Source organism: Dermacentor albipictus, chromosome 5, assembly GCF_038994185.2.
Source record: "Dermacentor albipictus isolate Rhodes 1998 colony chromosome 5, USDA_Dalb.pri_finalv2, whole genome shotgun sequence".
NCBI classification, from domain to species: Eukaryota; Metazoa; Arthropoda; class Arachnida; order Ixodida; family Ixodidae; genus Dermacentor; species Dermacentor albipictus.
Genome location: NC_091825.1, coordinates 105,273,159 through 105,290,486, shown reverse-complemented (window position 1 = coordinate 105,290,486; position 17,328 = coordinate 105,273,159). Strand labels below are relative to the sequence as shown.

At 47.7% G+C, this 17,328-nt stretch overlaps 1 protein-coding gene across 1 annotated transcript; it reads left to right on the top strand.

Annotated features, from left to right (window-relative positions):
- Positions 1–310: 310 nt before the first annotated feature.
- On the top strand, positions 311–1,792 carry LOC135905965 (putative acid phosphatase 5). The gene is made up of 2 exons (XM_065437114.2): positions 311–1,362; positions 1,462–1,792. Exon 1 carries the CDS (start codon positions 393–395, stop codon positions 1,356–1,358), a length of 966 nt encoding a protein of 321 aa, XP_065293186.1. The 5' UTR covers positions 311–392; the 3' UTR covers positions 1,359–1,362; positions 1,462–1,792.
- Positions 1,793–17,328: the final 15,536 nt, after the last annotated feature.

Sequence of the window (17,328 nt, the reverse complement as noted above, 5' to 3'; positions counted from 1 at the left end):
GTTTTAACCCCTAGCATAATTCTTTTTCACATTTTCTTCCAAAATTTTTTGATGCCCTTGAATATTTATTGGCAGAATAGCTTGTCGGCGGTCCCTTGAAAAGAGGAAAGAATCTCTGCCTCTGTGATCTTCACCACTGACCATCACCTTTGCTTAGGCCACTGAGTCGTATTGTCGTTAAATTCAACTCTCTCTCTTGATAATATGTTTATTTATTTCGTACTTGAAAACAAGTGTTGAGCGAAAAAGGACGAAGATAATCACTGCGCGTGAGCCTCTGAACGCGCTTTTTGTTTTTCCTAGATTGTTATTCGCTCAAAGAGAAACGATAGGAGAGGAAGAAGACTAAGAAATTTCGGTCTCCTTGTCCCCTGAAATCTGGCGAGACCAGGATGGACGCCCACACTTCCGCCGCACCCAGAGGTGTGCGAGCGCCCGACAACCTTCTGTACGTTTTCGTCATAAGCCGCCACGGCCAGCGGACGCCCATCGTGTGCTGCAAGAACCTACCCAAGAACGTCCCCGAAGGTCACGGCCAACTCACCAACGCAGGCCACAAGCAGGCCTTCAAACTGGGCCAGCTCTTGCGGGCCCGATACAAGGGATTCTTGGATGCCGACGAGCCCGATCAACTGCTAGCGACCCATATACGCTTACAACGGTGTCGCGAGAGCCTGGACGAGACCCTAAGGGGCCTTGCCGTTACCATGGCGACGCCGCCCGAGGTCGATCCGACGCGCTATGACTTGCTGTTTCAGGCGAGCGTGATAGAGAACATCGACGCGGTGCTGCAAGCGCCCGGTCGAGGCGACTTCCTGTCCATGGGACAGCTCCTCGCTTTCATCGCGGAGAAGGCGGGGGCGCCTACGCGCCAGAAGAGGGAGAAGTTTCTGGTCATGGACAGCCTGATGACGTACGTGTCCATCGGGAACCCGATCCCCGCCTGGGCGGCGCCCATTTGGAACGACCTGATCGCTGCGGATCGCAAGATGTTCGGCTTGGTGCTTTCGGGCAACGAGCTCTGGTACGCCGCCAACGTGCTCGGCCGAGTCGAGAAGACGCTCTCGCAGAAGTTCGAGCAGGGAGTCCAGCGTCCCGACAGGATGCACGTCTTCTCCATGTCGGACTCGAGCGTCTACTCGACGCTCAAGCTGCTCAACGACTCGTACGACGACCACCCTCGCTTCTGCGCCAGCGTCGTTTTCGAGGTGTTCGAGGACAGCTCGAAAGTGAAGCGCGTGCAGGTTCTTTCCACGGGGCCTGAGGAGGAGCCGCAGTTGGTGGCGATGGATAAATTGAAGAACCCGTGCGAGTTGAAAGAGTTCCTCGACTTCCTTCGCGCCATCCTGAAGACTTAAGCGGGTAAGGTGTCAAGCCGACACAAATTGAATTGTGTACACTTCGTGCCAGGCGCGCTGCTTACGCTGTGCCTCCTGTAATAATGCCTCCATTGCACTGCAGGTAATTGTGAATAAACATTACAGACACTTCCATATTCAACGGTGCTACATGCATTGCTCTCTTACGAAGCGTACAAGACAAAGAAGGGACTGGACAGAGTGCTGACTTTCTATTAACAGTATTATTAACGGCAGCTCGGCAATTTATGCCAAGCACCCACAAATATAAGAAGATAATCGAGCACGAAAAGAAATTAAATGCACGTCACCGCATGCGCGAATGCACACATGTGAATGCGCACACGCGCAAGCAGTCGCACGCGACTGTTAACGTACTACAACGAGCGCACGGACGTGGCGGTTATGACTAAACATTCTTTGTATTCCTCAAACTTCTGTCCACGTGTAGTGTGCGTAGCTCCTTAGAGACGCATCATTGAAAAGAGGATCCTTCGCAATGAGTGTCCTTTTGCGAAGAAGTACACTTCTATAGTCCTCTTTGCGGGCTTATATACTTGAAGCATATTTCCGAGTCATTAAGCGGAAAATAATATTTCGACGCCGACAGGCGCTTTTCTAACTAACTAACTAACTAACTAACTAACTAACTAACTAACTAACTAACTAACTAACTAACTAACTAACTAACTAACTAACTAACTAACTAACTAACTAACTAACTAACTAACTAACTAACTAACTAACTAACTAACTAACTAACTAACTAACTAACTAACTAACTAACTAACTAACTAACTAACTAACTAACTAACTAACTAACTAACTAAACCTAATATGCGTCCTGCTTGCCGGCGCCGGCTGAGTGTTGCGCACACATGCTGTAAAGCACGCGACTGACGATGCAATGCGTTGACTAAAGCAAAAAATATTGCCGATATCGATACGCGATGGGAAGTAAGTGATTCTGTGCGGAAGCGAAGTGCAGGTTCTAACGTGAAGTAACATTCATTGTTGCGGTGTCTGCGTAAAGTCACTCTTTCCAGCGCACTCGATAGTTTGTCTTTCTGCACTCTAAGCAGAATTTAGTGATTTCGATCGATGCGTGTTTCGGGGTCCTTGAACTCTCTATAGCAATTCATTCTTCCGCGACTGCTGCCGCATCGTTTTTCAGCCCCTACGCTCGAAAAGAAACAATGATTTTTTTTTAAACGTGAGTGGAAAGTCATATAATTCATCTGCTGCAGGCGTTTGTTATGCGAAGAAGGCGTAAACGGCGAGCTGAAAGGAAGAGGCCTCCTTTCCGCTCGCAATGCCTCTCTTTCTTCTTCTCCGGAACTCTTCCGACTGATTTGCATATTCCGCCGCTCGCAGGCTGTCGTTTTTTTTCTCGGAGGGACAGAGTTTGCGTCATTGGCATCTATCAAAAGTCGGATGCGGGGTGCACAATGGGAAAGCTTCAAGCTTTCGCAGAATGCGGCGTGCTACCGGAAGTACTTGTTAAGCTCGCGTATGCGGCCCAAAGTCTGCTGCAGTGCCCGATTATTGCGGCAGCTGAATGTGGAAGGCAACAACGCGCCTTCGACGTTGCGGAAGTCCGAGCCGAGAAGGGCGTTCCAGCCTGCAGTGATGCGGATGAATGACTCTGGACGGCACGGTTACTGCATTTTCGAGAGCGCAGAGATATATACTATAAGGTGTCCCAGCTGTCGTTAGCCAAGCGCTTCAACGAAAAAAAGAAAAAGAGAAAAAAAAATATAAAAGTCCGATGCAAGATACGATCTCAAAACATCCTGTGTTCGGTCTTCGAACCTCTTGACAACCGAAGACAGTAGGTCTTTTAATTGTATCTTGCACCGTGTCTTTCAAAATCTTTTCAAAATCAAAATCATAGTCTTTCAAAATCTCAGAGGCGCTTGCGGATCTAGCGAGGCCCTTTGTATGATACTTTACGGTCCTTAAAGCGAAGATTCTCAAACCCTCCCGGTATAGGCTGACCATGGTTGCTGCGCGCTGCTGCAGCTGCCATGTCGAAAGGCTTATGTACAAACAGGACTGCACTCAAATAACGAACGGGCTCGTACGTAAACTATAAACCTACTTACACTCTTAAGGGCCCTTAAGGGTGCGAATAGGTCTATAACTCGCACCATTACACGCAGCGTGTAAAGGCGTGAGTTATAGACAAAAAATACTCTTAAGGGTGCAAATCAATTTACAGTGCTATAGCTTCATCTGGACTACACTTACAGATGTGCCGGTGGACGGCTTTCTTCTATATACCGACTTACGCAGTGAGACGACAAACGGTACCTAAATGTCACCGCTGCAACAAATACGCACCTTCAAGCGCATAAATTCTTTATTAAAGCTAAACTTCCTATCTTTGTTTTACCGGCATGTGGTATTTTTGCTCAGCCGGCTTCCTTCTTTCCGAGTAGAGTTCGCCCGTCTCGGAAACCGTGTAATCCGCGGTCACGTGGGCCGCGTGGAGGGGTCTGCGTCTGGCTGGGCAGGCACGTAGTCGTTATGATGCGAAACGCTGTGCAGAAGATGGAAACTTGCAAAGCCTTTAATTATTCGCTTCGCTTCACCTAGATTCTGACACGTGCGTTGGATCTGCATAGTTTTTAAATGTGCGAACATCGCCGGGTTTCGTGACCGCGTATGCTGCGGCCTGGCTGTTCTCTTGCCGAAGAGGCCAACCAATCGCAGCGCAGTACGCGTGCGTCGCTGGTTCCTTGCACCACCGCCAGATGGCGCTGGTCTCCTCGCGTCCGCTTGCTAGGGAAACTATGGAGCATGCTTTATTAGAATGTGAAGACGTCTACCCAGCGGTCTATTTAGGCACCACTGGCCTCCTTGAAGCCCTTGGGTTCAGCGAGGCAGGGAGAAAGTAAACGTGTCCGCAATAGGCATTAGTAAGAGGCGATTGGAGGATTGGTGGAAAAAAAGTAGGGAAATGACAAAAGACGGAGACGTACAAAAGCACAGTTTGGACTAGGGGATCAGAAAATTTGGGTGTGGTAGTTCATAGCGTTCTATTTTTTTATTGTTTAACCTAGGTAGGACACTAGGCAGTATAATAGCAAGAGCTTGGTGGCGCAACCAACCGCCCCGTTCCAAAGGGGACGCTCATAACATCCGTCCGTCCGTCCGTCCGTCCATCCATCCATCCATCCATCCATCCATCCATCCATCCATACATCCATCCATCCGTCCATCCATCCATCCGTCCGTCCGTCCGTCCATCCATCCATCCATCCATCCATCCATCCATCCATCCATCCATCCATCCATCCATCCATCCATCCATCCATCCATCCATCCATCCATCCATCCGCGGCACTAGCCGTGCGGGGGAAAGAAAAAAAGAAGAACCAGAAAGCTCGGCTTCTCATATCCGCCGCTGCACGGTAACGAGGCAGTAAACGCCTCTTACGGATAGAACGGATTCGAATTGCGCTACGGTACGCACGCGCACGCTGCCTCTAAAACCATGATACGTTCAAGGCGTCCGTCGTACTCTGTAAAAATCAGCAACTCCGCTTAACAAAAGGCTCGTTATATGTTGTGTGCGGCCGCGCCTACGCTTGTGTGCGTGCGCGCGTACGTGTATTCGTGTTTCGACTCTCTATGCACTCGCGCAAAGCTTCGCTGTATGCAGATTCCAACTCGTTGGATCTGCTGCATTTTTTTTTTCTTCTCTGTGATCGCTCCAGTGCTATGTTTTGAGCACTGAACGTCGACCTAACTGCAAGAGAAAAGGCAAATTCGGATAACCAGACTTTAAAAGGCACTGAAGGTCAGCGGTTAAGTGAGACTGACACATTTCAAAAGGTTCATCTTACCGTTGAGCGGATGTTTGGTTTTCAAGAAGAATAAGAAAACTAAACAAAAGAAGGGGCGGGAAGCCGCACCGTATTGAAGATCCCCACCTCACCTGTCCGTGGCGTTATAGATTTTGACTCAATTCTACCGATGGTATTCAGCTGTTTAATATGAGTTAGGGATCGCATCGCAGTCGAAAATAAACGAAAACCGAAACCGGCTGCTCTTGTGTGCTAGTTTTATTTTGTCGAAACAAAACGAAATCATCAAAACTGCGAAGTCGGTGCCGTCGCTACGACCATGTGTGCACGGTGGCATTTGCGAAATATTTTAAAATAAACAAGCTTGAGCTTCTTTTTTCTTTCTGAAAGGCCTTCTCCTTCCGCCGAAGAAATGCAGAGAGTTATGAAAGGGCAAATTCCAGTTTAGACTGATTTGATATATTGTTATTTAGTGCCCCTTAAGTGAGCTAAACTGCAGGACACTACCAAGGCCATAACAGCTATCACTCTAAGTGATGTGCTGCCACAGCCAAGCTAAGACGAGTTTGAACAGCTGAGCCGAAACACCTGACAAAAGGGAGAAAGACAAAGACATCGCGAAAAAAAAAAGAACTATCTGCCCCTTCATCCCGAGTTTCACTTGAGCTGTCCGAACTCGTCTTAGCCATGAACCAACTAATCCAGTTGATCACTGTTCTGATAGCCGAGCGTTTGCATTACGACTACGGTCACCGACTGAAACTGAAACGACGCGACGAGCGCAAGCTCGTAGTTCTAAGTGCTTCCCGCACCGTGTTTATAAGTGCTTCCCGCACCGTGTCCATGACGGGATATAACCCCTTCGTCTTCGTGTTTTCACCGGCAGTGCCCCCTCATTACTTTGTACAGTGTCGGCTGCCGGCGCGACTAAGCCGCGCAACTCGGAAGGCCCTTTAATCCCTTCCCTGGCTCTACAGTAGCACGCCAGCGTCTCAACCGCCGGACGTCGTTATCGGAGCCCGTGCGATGTGCTCCGCAGGCGCGTCGGAGCTCTCGCGGGCAGCGCGAGGTGCCCGTTGGCCAGCTGCTTTGACGGCCGGTTCAAGTTTCCGCGATGAGGGCTCTCTTAGAAGATGCCCCGCGCAGGGCGGCAGCGTCGCTCTCCTCCCTTCGAAAGCTGTTGTGCGCAGACCAGTAACGCCGGCCTCCCTAATCTAATTATACGACGCCGGCGAGCGGGGATCACGGGACTCGATAGATAGGATTGCATGTATTCCGGAGCACGCTTCGACCGCCCCCTCCCCCCCCCCCTCTCTTTGGATATAGTGGCGTGGGTGAGTAGTAGATTGAGAGAGAGAGAGAGATAGTAATGATGGCAGCGCGTCTGGGACGCGACCGCGTGGCCGCCGCTGCCAGAAGTTTTGAGGCGAGTTGGGTCGAGGACGTTGTTTTCCCCGAAGGAACTCGCTGCGATGCCGAAGGGAAAACAAGGGGAAGCGCTGTATGGGCGGCATATAGTGCGTGGGAAGAATGAGAGTTCGATGGGAGAGCACGGGCGTTTCAGGAGGAGAAGTGGCGAGCCATCGTTGGCAGGCGGCGAGACGCCACGGTTTCCTAACGCGGCTTTTGTGGCTCATGCGCTACAGGGAGGCCTTTGGTTTGTCGAGTGTATGAGGCGGCTGAAACGCGTCCCCCTGGGCTTTCTCGTGCCAGTTTCTCCTCTTGCTTCATTGAATGCAAGTGCCGCCGACAATCCACCCTCCTTGAGTTCTTTCTATCTCTCTTTTCTTTTTCGCGCTGGTGATAGACGCATCTTCGTTGAGAAAGATTGAGCCACGTGAATTAGGGTTGTCTTGAGCTTACTGCAGATATTGCGCCCACTCCCTCTCCTATGTCGCATATATCAGGTTTGTATTTTTTTTCTTGAAGACGTTTAAGTGCCTTAAGGTTGGCTCCAGCGAAAACATGTCTCATGTTCGTACGCCACTAGAACTCTTCAGGGAGGTGAAAGGAAGTTCGACCTGACGCTTAAGTTCGAAGGTAAAAACATATATTGCCGCTCTTTGTGCCCTGTGTAAGGAAGTATTATGAAACGTACGCCAGCAAAGATACCATAAAATATAGACACCCTGCGTTGTTGCCAGGTTTATTTGCGAAGAGAGAGAGAGAGAGAGAGAACACAGGAAAAGGCAAGGAGGTTAACCAAGAGCACGTCCGCTTTGCTACTCTCAAAAAAGGTATTCCTCCTTGGCTGCCAACTTTAAGGTAAATAAATGAAATATATGAAATGAAATCTTGACTACGCTGCACTTGGGGATGGGGTATAAGAACGAGAAGGGAGAGAGAGAGAGAGAGAGAGAGAGAGAGAGAGAGAGAGAGACTTAGTTGCGCGTACCTGTGTTTAAAGTGACGAGTTACGACAACTTACACCATTGCTCTTGAAAACTGAGCTCGCGCAGAGCGAATAAATAGGACATTTAGGAACATGGATGACCTACACATGTGCTGACTTCCAGCTGTTTTATTGGGAACCGACACCGAAATTTTGTAAACGTCCGCTGACCGCCTTGCCAACCCAATGCCGTGAAGCATAACGGCTAGATCTGCTTATTGAACGATCTGTGTTGATGAAAGCGCACGCAGCTACCATGCAGTGGCCTGGCCACTTAGTAGAATAATTTGTAAAGTATTCAAGTCCTTCCGGCGATATTCTTTAGAGTTACACGGTCCTTCGCGAAAGAGTGTTCACAACGAGGCATGTATTCAGTCCCAATTTCAACTGCTGAATCCTGGATAAAAAAGAAGGAAAAAGAAAGGCGCGAGAACATGCAATGATAACACGAGAAGTACAGTGAGCACTTTATACGACAACAGACACCGACATAAAACTAGCGTTTCCAATGTGTCGGTCTAAAGAAAACTGATAATTGCAATATGAGGGAAGAGTTTTTCTTCATCGAAGGTGCTCTGTTTCGTCAAGTGGGTTCCGTTCGCGGGTATCGTAATTAGTTGGGGAATAATTCGAGGGTCTTCCCCTAATGACTAATCCAATTAGTCAGGCCAGCTCCTATCGAGCCGAAGGCCCCTTGCTCGTAGCGCATGCCATTATGACCTGAGCCAAATTTGAGACGTTCTCGAAAAACCTTAGGCGGGCGCTTAAGTGTTTGAGGTGGTTGACGACCGCAAGTACAGATAGAGAGAATGAGAAAAAAAAAACTTACTTTGTGTCGTCTTCTATTCACGAACAAGTTTGGTAATAATAGATTTGACTGGCGTCCTGATACTTATACGTCTGTCGTTTTTATTTGCATTTTGCTTGAACCAGTTCACTAATTTGAGGCAGGGATGGGCTCTCGTGGGGATACGGTTATATGATATACGAGATCGAGACACTCGATACAACGCTACGATGTAACGTGCAATGCGAGCTATGCAGATGAGGGTGGGGTGACCCTGCCTTGAGGCTGAAATACGCATCAGCAGAACATAACTCATAATCGCTTGAATCGTTTGCAGAGCTCTTAATGGGACGGAAATGAAGTTCCTCATTAGACCTGAAACTATTTTTGTGAATCGAGTAGCAGGTTTGTCTAGGGTTCATGCGGTCGAAATTAGAGGGAGTGGTGAAATGAAAATAAAAGAATGTAACTAAAGGTGGTTAATGACCTTGAGTTTTTTCGTACTCTGCTGAATGGTGGCAGCATTGAGAATACACGAACCATAAGCTGAACGACTGGTGCTACGACAACTGCCTAACAAACAATATACGTACATATCTGTGTGCCCGCGATGTGAAACACGGTCTGCAACGGTCTACAACGGTCTACAACACGCTAACAACACTGCGTCGTACAATTAACAACTCCCTGACGTAATCAGATATTTATGAAATGTATAACTCCTTTGTATTTTTGCATGTACATTACTTTTCTTTCTTTCTTCTCAAAATTATTTTGTATATTGTATATTAGATTTTATATTTGGTTAAAGTTATATTGATTGATTTTATATTCGATCTGATATTTGACAATCGCATATCTTGATTTGTTCAATGTTGTTTGCCCTGTCCAAATTGGCAATGTAGAAAAAAAAAGAAAAGGAACATTTTTATGAACCCAAACATGCTAGTGCTTTCGGTCAACTCAGTATGTGCAAGCTCTATGTTAGAAAATAAATAAAGAAAAAATCAATCAATCAATCAATCAATCAATCAATCAATCAATCAATCAATCAATCAATCAATCAATCAATCAATCAATCAATCAATCAATCAATCAATCAATCAATCAAAATTAGACACAGGGTTCCTTAGCAGACACGTTTTGGCAATGCGATTATTTTTGGCCATGTAGGTCTCTCTTTAACGTGCACCTAAGTTTCAATAGGCGGGACCGCTAGCGCCTAGTAACCGTGTCAGGAAACCGAATCCGCCACAAGTGGGCCGCAGCGGTGCGTCAGCGCCGCTAACGGGCCTTCCCGAAAATGGCGATGCATCTGTGAGGTGAACAAAGGCTAATAGCAAACTGCGAATTTCGAGTGGCGAGAAGGAACAAGAGGGCGTCCGGCGACCGCTACGACGGCATATTTCGAAGTCTCGCCATATAAAGGAAGCGTTGTATGGTACCGGTTAAACCAGGACGACATAGACACGCAACCTCGAAACTTTCAGTACGCTCCCAACGCTACTTGTGGCGTACGGGAGAAACCTTGAAACTCGTGCTATGGGACTACCAGTGGCACAAATATAAGATACTATCGCCCTTCGGAAATCTTTTGGGCAAGTGGGTGACGCGCCAAGAGAACATCTCACAGGGCCGTGGCTTCGTGTGCCTGCGGTGGGCAAAGCCCACAAAAGCTCGGTTGCGTTGCTTGAGATGCACCAGCCTACACTGCCGCTTGATGCACTGCCGCTGTTCCTTGATGAACGGAGCGATGAACGCTTCACTGCGTGTGTGTCCGCGCGTGCTGTGAACATCTCTCCTTGCTCTGGTTTTTCAGTGCCTCCTTTCCCAGTGCAGGTTAGCCCAGCGAGCTCAGCCTAGTTGACCACTCTGCTGTTCCTTTACAGCTCCTCTCTATCTCTCTTTGCAGTATTATCGGAGACCTAACCGAGCCTGTGGTAAGGTTACGTTCGTTAAACTTGTGTTCTTGGTTAATCTTACAGCGCCGCTCATTAGCACAGCTGGATACCCTCGATAAATTTTGTATTCGTGCCGAACGCCACGGCCGTTTCACTATACGGAGAAAAAAAACAACAACAAAGAATAAACGTATTTGCTTTTTTTTTTCTCTCTCCCTTCAACACTCTACCTTGTCGTTAGCGACAATTACCACGCGCATAATGAACGTCCGATAACAACAACGCACTGCGGTGCAGAATGTGCTGCGTTTCGATAATGGAAACGCTCGCTCGCTCGTTCTTTCTTTCTCTCTTTCTTTTCACTCTACAAAACGAACGTCCAGCAAACCCCAGACGTGCTTGCCGAGCACACAAGTGGCCTCGCGGAAAGCCGTCGCAAATAATAAGCGCCCCGTCCCCTTTGGAAATGCCGAACGCCGCCGGACTTTTCGTAGCTCGTCTTGGGGTGGGAATTACTTTTCGAGACGGGTCTTTCTCGCTCCTGGCGTTCGACGAAAAAAAAAAAAACGCTTTCGAAAGTGTCGGACGTGCGTTCATTTGAGCGCTGGCCGCAGTTGAACGTGTGGTGACGCGAACGTGCCCCGGGGCCGCCTTTCAACCGCGGTTCTTCTCGGACCGCTCAGGAAGAAAGTTCCGTCCGGCGCGGTCCTTGTTACGTGTCCGTTCAAAAGGACGTGCTGTATAGTTGAGGATAAAGAAGGCTTGGGCGTAACTTAAAGGGACGCGTAAAAAACACGAACAAACAAACCATAAAGGCAAACACGAAAATGGTTTAGACCTCATGACGGGTTCTTTCGAAATTTCTGTATCGACAAATGTTTGAGTATTAAAGGAGGGGGGGGGGGGATGAAGGCTGTATATAGTGACACGTAGACTTCTTATCTTTTACGGGTGAGCGCTTTTCACCGTCTTAACAATTGTTATCGCTCTGCGCGGGACGCACCTGCGTGTATCGGAAGTTTCGCGAATTCGACCGTCACTTCCTCTAGTAATACCTGACATTTATTCACCAAATGGAGCAGAAAAGATTTTGAAAAGATTCTTTGACTTACGTGATTTAGGGCTGCGCTTTAATGTCCTTTAAATTTAGTGGCCCTCGCTATTACGTGAAATCCGAAGCTGTGGAAGATGTCTATTCGCTTTCGCGAATTAAGGTTTTATGTAACATGTATTCGTGCGGTGGTGTCAACTCAGGCTTTATTTCTTTCATTTTCAAATTTTACTCTCGCTGCCGGATCTTTTACTGAGATGCTGGTATCGACATTTTTTTTCGATAGTCCATTTTTCCCACGCTTTCCTCACATAATAATAAACAACATTGTAAGGCGTGCCATTTCTTTTTCTGTCTATGCTGATGCGACAGACTTGTAAGGAGAAGCAGAATCTGGATGTGGTGGGAAAATGATTGCCGCTGAACGCCATGGTAAACCAGAAAAGCAAAATGAGCGAAAAGAAGTTGCTGTGTGTAGCGCGGGCGCAGAAGTTAAGATTTAGGGTACAACTTCCACTGATTAGTAAGCGAGATTTGACATCGAACTTCCAAAGTGGAAGTCAACTTTATTTCTTATGGACGATGCAATTTGGGAAGTTCCTTTTTTTAGCGCGATAGCCTAACTGTTGATAGCAGTCTGCAGCTGTAACCCCACTCGAAATTTTGCTGACAGAAGGTTTCTCTTTATTTATGTCCAGGCAGCACTCTACCAGTTGAGTTGAAACGGCGCTGTAAAAAGACACATTTACACTGGTAGTTCTTTATTCGTTTTTTAAAAACTTGTTGCGTTGTGGTCGACACCTGTTTTGTGTTTACGTAAATGATTTGTGACCCTCTCGGTTCATTAACAGCAATGCAGTTTGTTCTACTCGCAGATAATTTGATTTCTGTGCCTTTCTCTTAGCTGCCACTGCTTCCTAGTTGGATCTGCTAATTTCAGAGCCGCTCCATTATTACGTGTCAGGAGTAAAATTTGTTGGCCGTGCTGCCGCCAACGAACTAAACAATATTTCTGAGTCTACTGTGGCGACATTATTATTCGCTTTGGAAACGCATAGACAATTTACAGATAGAAAGAGAAAGCAAAGAACATGCACGCAACTGCCACCGGGATAGGCACAACGCCTCCTTACTCTTCTGTAAGAAAGGCACAGAAGCACAGAAGTGCAAGATGGGAACAAGGCAGGGAAAGAGAAGTGAAAAAATTAAGATATGACAGACCTCAAAGACTAAAGACAATGTCGAAGAATAGAGTACAGCAGTAGGAACCCGTCGGTAAGGATGAGCCACGTTCGGGTTTAGTGCTTAGCACTAATACCGAAGGTACGTAGTACTAGAACTACGTTTGGTACGTAGCACTACATTTAGTACGTAGCACTGCGGGGGTAGTACGTAAGACTACGTATAGTATGTATAGCACTACGTTGGTATAACACTACTTGTACGTACAGCATCACGTGTAGCACGTAGCACTACATGGGTATAGCACTACAAGGGTATAGCACTACATGGGTATAGCACTACGTGCAGTAGGCAGCACTACTTTGATGATACGTAACACTACGTGTGGCACGCAACACTAAATGTATAAAACTGCTAAAACCGAACGTACATATTACGTAGCACTACATGTGGTACGTAGCAGTTGGTGTTGTACGTAGCACTACGGGGTAGTACGTAACACTACGTGAAATGTTTCGTTCTTTTCTGGGAGATATGTGAATTGCGCAAGTTCTATTCACCAGCACATTTTGTTTCGCACACGCAAGATTATGGACGTTGTTGCTCTGAAATAAAACTGAAGTGCATGAGCTAATGCCGATATCCTTGCCGCCATCTCTTCCTTACTGCTTCGTGGCAGTTTACAAGCTTATACTCTCGGCTCAACAGTAGCGTAAGTTGGAGGTCTGTCATCGTGTGTAGGGCAACCTAAGAGTGTGGGAAAGCTTAGTTCCAGTTTATCACGTATCCCCTATTTTCAAGACCTTACGAACTGTTTCATAATATCAACATCACATTTTCTGGGGATGAGATGAACACATTTCGACAAACTTGACCAGTTTACTCTGACCAGCTTTGTAGTGCGGTGTCCATACTCCCAGCATACGACTGTCTGGAGCCATAAGCACGTTACAGAAATTGATATCTCAATTCAGGTCTAATATGTCTCAGCATATTGATGCTGCTCGTTCAGGTGGTCACATGCATACATCTGTTTTGGCGACACCAAAGTGCATATATATACATACAGCCCGAGTAGCTGAACAGCGTATTTGAAAGTCATTAACCATCATTTTTATCTTTTATTGAGCTGGAGAATTGGTTCCACCTGAAAGGGTTTGCTATAACAAGTTGAGGTCTATCTTCAAGATTGTATCGCTGAAGGACGTGCTCTTGTTCATCAATCGCTGCTTCAGAGGCATGTTGACGAACTTGTGCAAGTAAGGGGCAGATAAAAAGAGTCTCGGACGTCTCATTAGACGCGGTGGCACAGAATTGTGGCGCCATTCACCATGCGCTCTGCCAATGACAAAGGTGCTGCCTGCGGGATAGTGGTGTGCACGGTTGCATCTATTACCACCTTTTCTTTCTTTTTCTTTTGCGTAATTAGATATATGACACAAAAGAGGCTTCATACAGGATGACACAAGTCACTGCAGACGGTACGTATATCTCCCTGTCGCAAGTAAAACGCCATCGTAGCGCAGATATCGGGAGCCCGTACGACACATGTCAGAGCCCTTATGAATCAGCGCTAACACTAAGCATAACTTGCAATTACCAGTAAAATGAACCATAGAGAAAAGCATGGGCCTGCCATTTGCAGATGACTGTGACTTACTTGCGGCAATAAGAATTGGTTGTGAAATGTTCAAGCGAGCAGTGAAGAAAGTCATGAGCCTCTGGGAAAGGTTCGCATAAGCAAATGAACCCTCTTAACGTGGCTTTCTGACTAAAGGCTTCGGTTATGCATGCCCTGTGTATTGCAGGCTATGTTATTTCTCACTGTCCAAACGCTTGTCGTAAATAGTCGTCAAACAAGTGTAAGTCTTGACCGCGTTGTCGTCATAGCGTCATCCCAACTTGGTTGATGCCAGTATTCTTCATTCGTACTAGCAATTCATCACTTTCTCCGGAAGAAGAGAAAAAAGAGAAAGAGAGAGGGACGTAAGGAAGGCAGGGATGTTAACCAGTCAAGAGTCTGGTTAGCTACCCTACGCTGGGGGAAGGCAGAATGGGAAGAAAGAGAAGGAAAAAACAGAAAATAACACTGTAACAGTTATGGACATAGAGCGTGTTTTCTACTTTTTTTTAATAAGCGAAAAATAATTAACATTAGGGACAGTGCTACACGCATCTCTACCTTTGAAGTGTCGACAGCCACAGACGTGCTACCGGAAGCATTTTTCTGGTAACACAGCCACAATGTTTACCACCACGAGGGCCAGAAAGATTTGTAGGCACCTGCTACAGAATACAACGCTGGCGGGTTTGTTTACGAGTATCCACACTTACGTGTCTCCCTCTGTGCATCGGCCCACGCGACCTTCGGTCACAAAGTCAGGCACTCGTACGTCATCGGCCGAAGCTCTCACGTCACTAAACGACCAGTTCATGCACGCAGCACCTGTGCTCTAACCTGCGAAGCGACTTAAAGGAACAGCCGTCGTCAGCTGAGAAGAGGCACGACGTGGTCGCACCATAAATATCTCTTGCAAGCAAAAAGAGCCTTTTTGAGCCGACGTGAGCATACCGGCCCCTCTTTATAATAAGCAAGGTCGACTTTTTTTGCACACGGTAAATGCGGCGCAGGGCCATTTGCTCCATTCACTCAGCTCTGCTGCAGGGTAATCTTGCAGCGCTAGGTGTGGAGGAGTCCCGCACGTAGCTTTATATATATATATATCTATATAGCGAAGCAGTCCTACACGGCTTTATACAGGACGACGTGAAGTGTTTGTCTGTGAGTGCGGTGTGGGTGGGCCTATAGGGCGCGCGCATGGCGGGCAGGGGGGTGGTAGAGCATAGTACGAGAAGCCGCTCACATTGGCGCCATGATTTACGACAGCCAAGTCGCCGCCGATCCGGTGTCCCTCACTGCTGCCGCCGTCGGCGGTGGCTGAATAGAAACGCACAGACGCGGTGCGCAGAACGGCCCGCGTGTGGGACGGCGTCCACACAGCGTCCGGGCTGTAGCGCGCCCGCTGCCGGCGCCCGCCTATAAATCTCTCGGGGCAACCTCCGCGCAATGACTCGAAACAATGGAGGTCACCGCGCGCATCGTTAGCGCGAAGAAACGAACAAGAAGTCGGAGAGAGAGAGAGAGAGAGAGAGAGAGAGAGAGAGAGAGAGAGAGAGAGAGAGGGATGCCGCAGTTTTGTGTACTTACGTTGTCGCGAGAAAGGGGTTCGAGCGCCGAGGCTTGCAAAACGGTTGAAGCGGGTGGCACGTTTTGGCGTTCTTAGTCGGCCGCCCGGCCGGGTTCGTCGACGCCGCCTGGCCGGGGCATGACCGCTATTCACTGCGACGTCGACGAGACGCTCCCTTCCTTCCAGCTCGCCCTCCGCATTGTTGTGTGTAGTGGAGCGGCGAAAAGCGACCGCGGAGTTGAGGGGAAAGAGACCGTCCGAAAGTCTCGTGCAAGTCGTAAAGTGGCCCTGATGCGCGCAGTTCGGCGAGCTCTCGTGTCTAGCGCTACCGCCGGACTTATTTGCATGCGAAAATCGTTTGTTTTCCCGATTTGTCTAGTTTTCTCATTCCTTCTTTTTTTCTTTGTGGAGCCAAACCAGTTTGGATGCTGCGGTTGGTCGTTGGACTTGGTCACTGTAGAGAGTACCTTTAAAGCGGAGGTTTCTTTGTGGCATCCGACCGGTTTAGATAATCTGGTTGGGGCTGGCGGTCGCACTGCAGAGAAGAGGTTACAGGCGGCCACAGTTGGCGCTGAGGCCACAGTTGGCGCTGAGGAGGAAGGTTGGGTGAGAGGTAGCAACTCTGCTGGCACCAGCAATGACGTCATCAGGTTCAGGCGGCGGAGTGGATGCAGTAGACGCGCATTGGTTGGCATGTTGCGTCGGCTCTCGGTCAGGCGCAGCGCTGTAGTGGACGTGAAAGCCTCGCTTTTCGCCGGTTTCTAACAGTGCGTTGAATTTGCATGGTTTCTCTTGAAAGGGACGAGGTGGTAACAGGGATGAAGGCTTTGACAGTTACGTTACTTTTCGTAGCAAGTGTGGGGAACCTCCACATGCAGGAACAGTTTTTTTCGCTTCGATTTTCACAACCTTCGCAGACAGTGCGAGCTAAAAGCAACAGCCCAAAGGTCTACTTGCGCAACCTCTAATTGCGTCTCTCTTGTTCGCAGGAGTTACGCCATAGCCCATAGACTCTGATAATGGCAGCAGGCCACAGGGTTCTTTTCGTTGTGCTGAAAGTCACGGTAGCTGGTTTCTACGGCTTATCGCGTCATGGATATGGGAACGCCAGGCTACCGGTAATCGATAATGACCCCCAGATGTTGCAGTTTGTGCTGATAGGAGCATCGTTGTACAGTTTGAAGATAGGACGACATCATCATGTCTCGAAACTGTCTGTCACTTTATCTCGCGCTCACGCTCATGGAGGCGAATAACAAAGGAACACATCAAATGAACATCAGTAAGGCAAGAATTGATTGTACCATGGCTAACAGAAAATTTAGAAAGAAGACAGATTGTAGCCTAAATATCATTATTTTTTTATTTTTTAGAAAAAAGGTAAGATTAAGGTTTGCCATTTGCGTCAGCATGTCTTGGCCGACTGTTATATGTACCGTGTGCAAAACGCAGTTGTGCATACAGTTACGTTCGCGTGCATTTGCATTCGTAACCTTACCATTTTTGTTGATGAGATTTTAGTAATCCGCATTGGCCTTGATGAGACGATGTCTTGCGAAGCATTTAAGAAATGCTTAAAAATGCTTAAAATACTTAAAATGCGTCAGCATAGAAATGCTTAAAAGGTGCATAACCATGCTGAGAGTAAGGTCACGAT

Excerpts from the sequence above, each read along its gene's own strand:
- LOC135905965 (XM_065437114.2), top strand. The coding sequence starts at position 393 with ATGGACGCCCACACTTCCGCCGCACCCAGAGGTGTGCGAGCGCCCGAC.